At 41.6% G+C, this 10,512-nt stretch overlaps 1 protein-coding gene across 1 annotated transcript; it reads right to left on the bottom strand.

Annotated features, from left to right (window-relative positions):
- Nucleotides 1-620: 620 nt before the first annotated feature.
- On the bottom strand, nucleotides 621-9,983 carry slc4a1a (solute carrier family 4 member 1a (Diego blood group)). The gene is made up of 21 exons (XM_079178182.1): nucleotides 9,903-9,983; nucleotides 8,830-8,898; nucleotides 8,560-8,615; nucleotides 7,381-7,493; nucleotides 6,694-6,740; nucleotides 6,436-6,601; nucleotides 6,190-6,325; nucleotides 6,026-6,095; nucleotides 5,894-5,936; nucleotides 5,621-5,805; nucleotides 5,292-5,499; nucleotides 4,822-5,025; nucleotides 4,558-4,706; nucleotides 4,274-4,468; nucleotides 3,927-4,172; nucleotides 3,741-3,830; nucleotides 2,962-3,128; nucleotides 2,639-2,880; nucleotides 2,373-2,542; nucleotides 1,699-1,872; nucleotides 621-1,594 (listed from the first exon to the last, which is right to left on the bottom strand). Exons 2-21 carry the CDS (start codon nucleotides 8,851-8,853, stop codon nucleotides 1,517-1,519), a joined length of 2,763 nt encoding a protein of 920 aa, XP_079034308.1. The 5' UTR covers nucleotides 8,854-8,898; nucleotides 9,903-9,983; the 3' UTR covers nucleotides 621-1,516.
- Nucleotides 9,984-10,512: the final 529 nt, after the last annotated feature.

Here is a 10,512-nt window from a genome sequence, read left to right on the forward strand (position 1 = left end):
AAATCCAATAAAACTGACCTGTAATAAGGTATTTTTCCTGTAAGCAGAATGATTTAACATTTCATGACAATGAGCTGAGTTTTAAAAAGTTTTGAAATATTTCATAATTTCAGTGTCTCTTTTCATCAATATGATTATTTCCTTAATTACTTATTTATTTACATCTTTGTGTGTTTGTGTATATATGACGCATTTTTATGTTTTATTGGGATCTTTTAAGGATGTTGATGATTTAACCTCAGTTAGTTTTTTTAATACCTGAATGTTGACTTAATCACATCTGATTTAAATAAAAAATAATAAAAAAATGTACATCTGAGTTCTCTTGTCATGAACATCCATTTCTTATTTCAGGATAAAAGTATATACAGCCATGTCTATGGTGTTTTCCAAGTAGGAGTATTGAGAAAGTGCAGTTTACTGGATAACCTTGAACGCAGCATGTAGCTGAGTGACAGACCCATAGAAATAAAATATCTACTCTATCTCTATGGGCCGGCCTCTTGGTCCAAGTGAACACCCCACTCCTGCTAATTGGAGGATGAAATTATATAAGTGAGCTCTGATGTGATGTGAACTATTGTAATTCCCAATGCATTCATAAAAAAAACCACTCGATGGATGTTTTTATTTTTAATAAAGGGAAAATTCATCCAATACAATCAAACATGTACAGTGTTTCAAGCACACAAACACATGAACAGGCATAATAAGATACATTTACAAATAAGTTTTCCCTGATTATATCATCAGAACAACAATCAGCTCAAACGATTATACCTCATCATCAATTACCTATATTACTGCTCATCCCATTTTATAATTATGAAAGCAATTACACACTTCAAATTAGATGTAAGTGCATAACACATATTTCTATACCCATCAGATATATCAAATAAGGCAAACTCATGTAACACAAAACATTTCTTTGGAATAGGCTACTGTATGTGACAAAGGCTGGTGTTATAATGATAGTAAAATTCACTACATTTGTGTGTGTGTGTGTGTGTGTGTGTGTGTGTGTGTGTGTGTGTGTGTGTGTGTGTGTGTGTGGGTAAATAGAGTGTGAATAGATCAGATTTGCTTTACTTAAATAGCAAACATTAAGTTAGATTGAATCATATTATTATAACATGGGCAGATTTACAATACGGCAGCACTTAAAAGCTATGCAGTAGTTATGCACTAAAAGGAAAAAAAGGATATTAGAAATGGATTTACCTCAGGTCTTAAGGGAAAATACTTTGCATTCAAAGAAATCAAATGTTTTTTCCTGGCTCAAAAGATAACTCTATTGTTAAGTATGTCTAACATATGAATTATAGAAAGGTATTTTTCCTTTAGAGATAAATAATAATAACAGAACAGTAAGTTTGAAACTATAATTGTTGATAAAGTCATTCACAATTTTAAAGGCACCTGATGTTAAATGTTACATATAATTACTGTCAGTCAAGCAGTGAGTGCATTTGAAAGTTTCACTGTGAATGAAACATTAATGATATGGTGTTGTTTATGGCAGTGGGGACTCATGGTACACATCCACCCCAGGTTCCTCCTCAAACGTCACTTTGCCATCAGCTGCGTCCAGCTGCAACACAAACACATCCAGTTGCAACAGCGAACCCTACACCTCAAACAACCCGATAGTGTGTGCCTGAGATTGTAATAAATTATGCATGCAGGTATACTTACGCATTTCATTTCCATGGCAGAGAAGAGCGTGCCGGTCATGAACATGCGCAGAGGGATGGTGAGGATGAGAACAAAAGGCAGCGCCAGAGAGAAGGGACTAATCTTCACCACCCACAGGACACCCAGGCAGATGAGCTGGATCAGAGTGAAGAGATGCATCCGCCATGTCTTCACCTGCACAAATGACGAGCAGACGAGAGCGTTAACAGGGGAGCACGAAGCCAAAGAAATGTGTAAATGCTAATTTACGTTCGGATGATTTACAGGGAGATTGTCATGGGTTAAAGAACGCTGAATTATAAGTGTAACAGTCTTGAGCATGGAAGGATTGGGTTTCAACATGTGTCTGTAGACATTTTCTCATAATCCATCCATGGTCTTGTGATATTTCTCCACTGAGACTGCCACATACAAAATATCACAAAACATGTTTAGTATAACAACAAACTACAGCCTCAAATGACCGAAGTGATGAATTGAGACCTCTCAGGAACCCTGGCTACAAAAATGAAACACTATAAGCTTAATATTCAAACTCTATATGCAAACTATTGTGTATATCTGTTTTACTCTTTACAGCAATATAGTGCACAACTACTTGCAGATATATGAAACTGCATTTTCAGACATAAGGCTCTTCCACATTTTGGACTGTATTTGAGGAGGCTGCGTACCCTGGTGGCGTAGGCATCAGCGGGATGGTATTTCTTTGGTGTGATTAGCAGAAGCATCCTGTCCCACATCTGGATTCCACTCAGAGAGGTGATACCCATGTAGAGGAAGATACCGAACAAGGCTGTCATAGGAATCATCTTCAGGAGAGGCTCCATGAAAATAGAAGCACCTGGAATTCATAGAAAGTGAATGATTGTTAAAGGAAAATGCTAGTTTAACCACAGCCTGCTGTGTCTGCACCGGCACTGTAGATGGCAGCACCTACCAACCATCATGGCCACAAGGATGCCACTGATCCTCTGCTCGAGCACCTTCTCGATCTCTGGTTTCGGGCCCTTGCTCATGACGGTGAGAGCATTGGCGTGGGTGACGGATCGCACAGTGGCAGCGCTCAGCCAGGGCACCCCGAAGAAAGAGGAGAGGCCCCCCATGGTGACCAGGAGGAGCAGATCGAAATGAAAACCGGACCCCTTCACCATCTTCCTTTCAGGTTTGCTCACAATCAGCCTGACAATCAGACAACAACAGAAGATGATTAGCTTCACATGATGTTGCAGACTGAATGCCATTATTCAGTGTGTCACTCACGTCGTAATCTGGGACTCCAGAAAGATGAGGATGAAGACTAGCAGTGCTGGTACACAGCAGGCGGCCATCATCCAGATGGGGAAGGTCTTCTTCTCTCCCGTGGGGTTGATGAACCAGCCTCTGACTTTGGGGTTGGTCACCTGAATGCCTTTTGGCACAACCAGTTTCTACAAGAGGAGAGGATGCTTTTCATTCAGCTCATTTACCACCATAAGACCACAGAAAGATAAATAAGCGCAGAAATGTTCTGCATCAATACTAAAATTACTTTCTGAACATACTTTGAGTTCAGTCACATTTCAGAGGGACATAACTGAAGACTGTAATCAGGAACATAAACTTTACTTTTTCAGGTAAGAACGTGCATTTTACAAACATTTTTAGACAGACATGGCAATAAATTCCTCGTAAATATTTTGATTAGTAGAGTCAAATGAATGTAGGCGATTAGAACATTTTTATTTTCCAGTGTAACATCTATCGTGTATGAGTGCATCATAAACTTGAATGCAAAAGGTTTTTTTGTTAAGATGAAAAAGTAAACCATTTGAATGAAATCAGATCTTTTGAAATAGAAGACCTACCAGGCCCCGAGGTGTAAATTACCATTCTTGACTGTAATGACATCTTAAATGTGCCATCTTAATAGTTACACTTCTTTATTTTGTCAATTGCCTCCACTGTAGCTGCAAAACATTTTGCACATAATGTGAGGCTTATGATTTTCTTTTGTTAGATCGTATTTAAGATGATTCAACTCATTACGATACAACTCTTACCTGGGTGTAAGCATCCTCAATGCAAATATCCACAGCAATCATGAAGAAAATAGCAATGGGGACACCAAAGTCTCCGATCAAACGACGGAGCTAGTGAGACAGCAGGGTACGCCATGGTCAAAGTCACAGAACCTACAACGTTTTTTCAAAACTTCACAATCTCTGGACATAGAAAGTTGATCTTACCGGGCCGGGGAAGTAGTGACCATTCTTGAAATGGCGGAGGAAGTACGCAATGAAGAAGCAACCTAACATCAGGCACATAGACAGCAAGGCAGTGTTGGGGTAGGCCCTTTCAACCTCCTTCTCATGAGAGGTGACGTTGCCTGTGTGATCTTCCACAAAGTGCTCTACGATGATCGGGTGGAAGGGGTTGTCTATCGAGGTGTTCAGATAACTGTAGTTCAGAATCAGAGGGTGGGCTTTGAAGATCTGAGCAAAAGGAGATGAGAAGTCAGAGGAAGCAAAATGAGACACAACACATGAGGTGATCGCGTGGGAAATGGTGTCGGAAGAGGATGAGGTGAGGAAACCTTGATGAGCTTATTGAACGTCTCATAGATGAAGATGAGAGAGATGAGGATGGAGAAGATTTCCTGAGTGAAGCGGGAGATGAATTTGACCAGGAAGCTGCCTTCCACGGCCACGATGATGACCACGATCACTATCAGCCACATCCCCACCCAGATACGGCCCACAATGTACTCAATGTCCTGGGACTTGCAGAACTAGTATGGAATGAAGAAAGCAAAATAGATGATAATGAAGAAAAAAATAGCTACTGAAAGATTGATTTCAGGAGACGACTCATACGTACAGAGTAAAACGCTTCCTCAAACACCAACAGAGGTCCAGAGAAGCCGATGACGAGGACCGGCTGAGCGGCGATGAGACAGAAGATGACACCCTGGATGCTGGTGGAGACCATGAGCTCTGACACGCCCATCAATTTTTCTGTTTTGTCAGCTAGAGTCAGACATCAGAGAGAATTAATAATACTATTAAAGAGTCAGTTAACTACTGCAAAAATAATTGAGCCTCAGAAATCAGACACATCTCTCTATCTGGGTCTCTCTTTTACCCAGAAGCCCTCCAAAAGTGATGGCTGGGGACAGGGCAGCGAAGTAGATGAAGATGACGGCAGCGAGGACCTGAGGGTTCAGAGCATCGGTGTAGTCGCTGATGTAGTGGCGGTAACGGCGCTTCAGGTCCTTCACCATCCCACCGAAGGGATAGCCTGTACGGGCCAGAGGGTCCTCCCGAGGCTCCTCTGGAGGTTTCTCCTCTGGACAAACAAATCCGTAGTGAAATAGTGATGACACCAAATCTGCCTTTTTTTCTTTTTCTTTTAAGGTTGTGGACGTGTTTTTCTAATGTCTCCAGCAGAGACAGAGAGCACCCTCATCATTTTTTTATGCCCTGTGTCATGTCATGTGTAAGGAACAAAGGGTTGGGACTGTATTGCAGTTAAAAGGGTGCAGTTAGGCAACAGTTGTTGAAGAAATGAAAATGTGTAGAGGAATAGTCTGACATTTTGGGAACTATGCTGACCTTTGACCCTGTCACCAAAGGCAAGACGGGAGTCGATGGGACGGAGTCTCTCGCGCAGCATCTTCTTCTGGAAATTGATGATTGGTTGAAGCATTTCCTTGTCTTGGATCTCGGTGGGAGGGATCACAATGCTGCAGTCCATGAAGTCAGCGATGGCGTTGGTCAGATCTTTGTCAGTCTGGGCCAAGAAGGCCTCCAGACAAAACACCTGTGAGAGCAGAAAGCGTTTACTCAGCTGCACCAAGCAAACCAAAAATGCTAATGTTCTAAAAAGCTACTAGCTGCTGAGTAATTATTTTCCTCTCTCACTACTCTCTCTTCTCTCTCACCCAGTCGGCCATCAGAGCACCCATGGCACGGCCACTTTCACTGTAGTCTATCCCGCTCTGGCTGGGGCCCACCAGCACAAAGACGAAGCGAACGGGGACAGGAGACTCCAGGGAGGAGTTCATCACCACAGAGTCACTTAACCTCACAAAGGCCGTCACAGGTTTCTGCAGGGTGTCCAGGACACCTATTGAAAAAACACCCTCTTTTAGCCATATCTGCTCCAAGAACCACACGTGGAGACACATAACTCCATCTGAATTACATGAACGTACCTGAGAGGACAATTGAGGCCTCCACATTGTCAGAGGTGTCTCTCTGCAAGAATAATGTTATGGCAATAAATTAATATGATATTGATGATTGATTAAATGATAAAACGGTGTAAAAAAAAACTAAATGTGTACCTTCTTGGATACAGAAAAGGTCTGCATCTCAATGTCTCCAGAGGCAGTAATCATAGGCCCCTCAGACTGACTGGAAGGACAAATAAAAGGAGAATAAAGTGTATGCTGCAAACGTTTTTATGAATCACATCTTGTAGAAATAAATAATGGGTCCTTGGGGTTACCTGCGTCTCATGAGGAGAGCTCTCAGCAGGCCGTCCCGATCACTGGCGCGAATCTCATCCTTCTCCAGCAGCTCATCAGCCACCTTCTCAGCTATGGTAGATAGACTGTTGGCATTCAGGTCGAGGATGACGGCACCTGAGTACATTTGAGGTTCTTTTAATTGTCATATTCATCAAATTAAAAGAAGTTGGATTTTATCCTATTGTATGCATAGATTTCCATTTCATCAGAGTCTCCAAAGGCACCTGTGCTCATGGTCTTGCGGAGCTGGATGAGGCTCTTGAAGGTGAGATGGGAGACATGAGAAGAACCCCATTTTCCGGTGGCGGGGTTGAGGTTCTCCTCGTAGCCCACCCAGCGGCCAGTCTCCTGCCAGACGTTACCCTGGAGCTCATTCAGCTCCACATAGGCCTGTGGTAATGCAATGTGGTTAGTTAAAAAACACACCGCTGGATAATGTTGATTTACATTAATGAAGGTAAATATGAACAATGACGACTAACTTGAGCATCCCCTCTTGTGGTGGCATTGGTGTTCCGGTTCAGATAAGCTGAAATAAAGAAGTTTGTGGAGAAGTATTCAGATTTTTTACTGAAGTCAAAGTAGTAAACACTCAACTACAAGTAAAAGTCATACATTTAAAACCTGATTTACGTAAAAGTTAGTAAGTAAAATGTTCCCTGTCAGTGTTTAATATGATGTTTCTGGATCAACATCACTGCTGCATTCATGTGTATGTTTCATTTTACTGCTGTAGATGTTTAAGGTTGTTCTACACTATATACTATAGTTTAATTTACAGAAATGCATCATATTCAATAAGATCATCATGTTTGCAGTGCGCTGTCCTGTGGGAACCAATCATTTCTCTACTTTAGGAGAAAAAAGTTAGAATTTTCTCACTTCATCCTTCAGTTTATCACAAACATTCAAATGCAAAACACCAAATTTGGAGATAAATGTTTTTCACTGGACAGGAAGGGAATTTGTAATTTGCAAAGCTGAAAATAAAAGTAAAAGAGTATAAAGTACAATATTTGCCTCTAAGATGTAGTAGCGTAGAGATGGAGTACAAGTACCTTGAATTTGAACTTCAGTGCAGTACTTCAGTAAATGTACTTGAAAAGGGATTTGTGTACAGATATAAGACATTGCCAACAACAGCTGCGTGGCCTGTGAGTGGAACCTACCCTCTGAATCACTGGGCATGTAGATGGCCGCCATAGTTGACTCATTCTCCTCCTCCTGCTCTTCCTGCCTCCCCCCCTCCAGGTCATAGATGTCGCTCTGGCCCGGTGGAGTCCTGGTGGTGTGGAGAAACAGAAACATCAACGAAGACTAACGATGAGCACGAGTGCTTCTCATCAATACCCCCTAAAGTCTGACCTGGGAACGGACATTTTGGAGATCTTTTGGAAAATGCACTTCCATAATTGTGTCTCTAAATTAAATTGACTTTAAAACATGTCATTGTTGATAGCAAATGGCTTAAAATCCACCAGGTTGGGGTCTCAGTTAATGCTGAACAAGTTCTCCATAGCTGTGAAATTCTGCTGTTAGTGCTATTCTGTTGTTGCCACAAGAGGGCAAGACTGCTCAACATATTTCTTATCAGATCCTGAGTTCATGCTCTCAGGAATGTTTACCATTTACCAAACACTCCCTTGAGTATAAAGCCCCTGCTGCTGCTTTTACATCACGGGGAAGTTATTAACCCCTTACTACATTTTTTTTTATAATCTTTCATGTCAACCTGCATTTATTGATTTTTTTTAGCCACTTGGGGGCAGTGCAAACAAGATGTTGACATCAAATTAACAGTTATTACGGTGAACGTGTTAGAAGTTAACACTTAGCTATTTACTATTAACAGTTAGCTCTCTACACACTCAGCTGACACTATAGCTTTCATTTTAATTTGTATTTCGGGCCATCTGATATTCACTCTCTTTTTTACCTCTGGTTTGGTCTCAACCAACTCCTGAACCCTGAGGGAAATATCTGATTCTTTAGCTGTTACGTGCACCACCACGTTCATGAGCTAGTTTGTTTACTGCTGGGAAATGGATTTATTAGAGCTTTTTCACGAGCCAAAAGAGGCTAAGATGCTCCATAGAGCTCGGGGGAACTGATTCTCTGCTGGTTCACCACTACATGAGATCCCTATTGCATTACACAAAGTCATATAACCTCTTGATTGGAGGGACTATCTTTTGGTTGGTACACATCTTGAAAGCACTGCCTGACATGCGCAGTGAGACCCAACACCTTTGTCTTACCAGAAACAGGATGCAGTACATTTACAGTACATGTACATAAAGTGTAAAGTACCGCTGAAACAGAGAGGACAAATGAGAGAAATGACTCACAGTCTCACAGGAGAGGGAAAGGCTGAGTCATTGTCTTCATTGGACATGTCAATGCCCTAGATGAGAGGATAGTAGTAGAAGAATGAATGGAAGGAAGTTGGATGAGAATTGACCGCTAAAAGGGAAACAAATATTGCTGCTTAGATTTATTGAACACATCAAACTCCATAGTCTCCTCCTCTGTGATATATATAAAATTGTAGCAACTGTTATGCTAAGTGTTGTACTGACTCTTTACACTGTTGGATGTTTAAGGAAATCAAGACAAACCTCAAAACTAAAATGGTTTTCCATTGATGTTTTTCAGATGTTGATCTCTCAGGTACTCTTATGCATTCCCTAAGACAAAAAAAAAAATTAACAATCATTAAAAAAAACAAGAAACACAACCAATGACTCAGTGGTGACCATTAAAGTAGATGGTACTGGTGATTTGTGAGTCAGGTGCATCTACAGCATCCAAAGCAGATATTTTGTGATTAACTTCTATGATATTCTTTTATCAATCATGATAAAAGTACCATTGTTCTATAGTCAAATTGGCTCAGCCATTACAGAGACCAATAAGGCCTGCTTTGATGAGGATACCGCCTTCTACCACCTTTCAGGACTCAGGACAGATAGTTAGCCAGCCGTTGAGAATGAGATCTTCGTTATGGTTTAAATAGAAGACGCACATAGCCTTATCTTTGGGTTACGCCCTTCTTCAACCAGACACCCTTGTTCCCCGAAAGTACAGCGAAAAACTTAAAATGCTGCTACTGTAACAGCAAGTCACTGCAAACAGTTACATTTAGACAGGAATACTCAAAATACACAACCAGTTAACATTGTATGCTGTTTGTAATGGATTGAATTTCAATTTCACAAACTGAACAAGCCCTGTTTTTTTTTGCTGTTGAAAATATTTCTCAGCAGATTGTCCAAATAGGGGTCAAGTGACTTCCCATCCACTTTGCACATACACAAATTGAATAAAAGTATTGATCGTAATGCTTCAAAGAAACACATCTACAGAGATAAGGTGCTGCACATTAACAAGACATTGCCATTTAGTGGTAACAATTCTTCACCCTGTAACACTGAGGATAGACAGATAGTTTAGCACAAAGCCAAATTAGGTGGATGTAATATTTGTTATATTACAGAAAATGTGCACGACAAAAGTCTTGGTTAGTAAATATTCTTAAATTCATTTGAACTCCCGCCCTCATCTTACATGAATGACAGAGACATTAAAGGTTAGAACATTTCCTCTCCTCTCAAGCTACATTCAGATCAACCATCCAGTTTGACCCCACAAAGTGTGTCAGACCCCTGTCCAGAGGAGGCCACACCCTTACCTGCATGCAGGTGCTCCCACCTGGTCTCTAGCACTGGAAACAGGACGATCTCTGCTCTGTCAGCCTTGACGAGCCCGGTGATAAACTGACCCAGGACAAACGAAAAAGATGAGTGCAGAGAGAGAATGCGAGGAGTGGGAACACCCATATGAAACTACGTCGACCCTAAGAAGCGCTGTACCCCTCAACGCCTCTGGGTGGGGGAGATAAGGCCTGTGTGACAGTCAAACAGCCCTATCGGCCAGGGACACCTTGGGTCAGGGATATCCCAACCCTAGTTTGCCCGCTCCGCCCTCCCAGCATGAACCAGGTTCTGAGCCTGGACAGTCATCTTAAAAGAGAAACCTGTTCGGACCAGCAGGCCTCATCCTGTCTGAGGGGCACACGGGGGGCAAAGAGGGCACAGTATCAACATACAGCATCAAGAGGACATCACCTTAGTACGTCATGTTGTGTACGTACTGGGGATTCCCCGTGGGGGGGGGGGGGGGGGGGACCCAACTTTTTTCATCGCAGCCATCATTGAAAGATGGCATTCACTTAAAGTAGTTGTGTGTAAAATAAAAAAACATCCTGCTTAATCTTCCCTATAAAATGAAGGTAAATCTTT

This window comes from Pholis gunnellus (assembly GCF_910591455.1).
Source record: "Pholis gunnellus genome assembly, chromosome: 17".
NCBI classification, from domain to species: Eukaryota; Metazoa; Chordata; class Actinopteri; order Perciformes; family Pholidae; genus Pholis; species Pholis gunnellus.

Excerpts from the sequence above, each read along its gene's own strand:
- slc4a1a (XM_079178182.1), bottom strand. The coding sequence starts at position 8,853 with ATGGAAAACCATTTTAGTTTTGAG. Across the intron at positions 5,806-5,893 it reads GGCCTCAATTGTCCTCTCAG|GTGTCCTGGACACCCTGCAG; the intron begins GTACGTTCATGT and ends TTTTTTCAATAG. Across the intron at positions 4,469-4,557 it reads TTGAGGAAGCGTTTTACTCT|TTCTGCAAGTCCCAGGACAT; the intron begins GTACGTATGAGT and ends ATTCCATACTAG.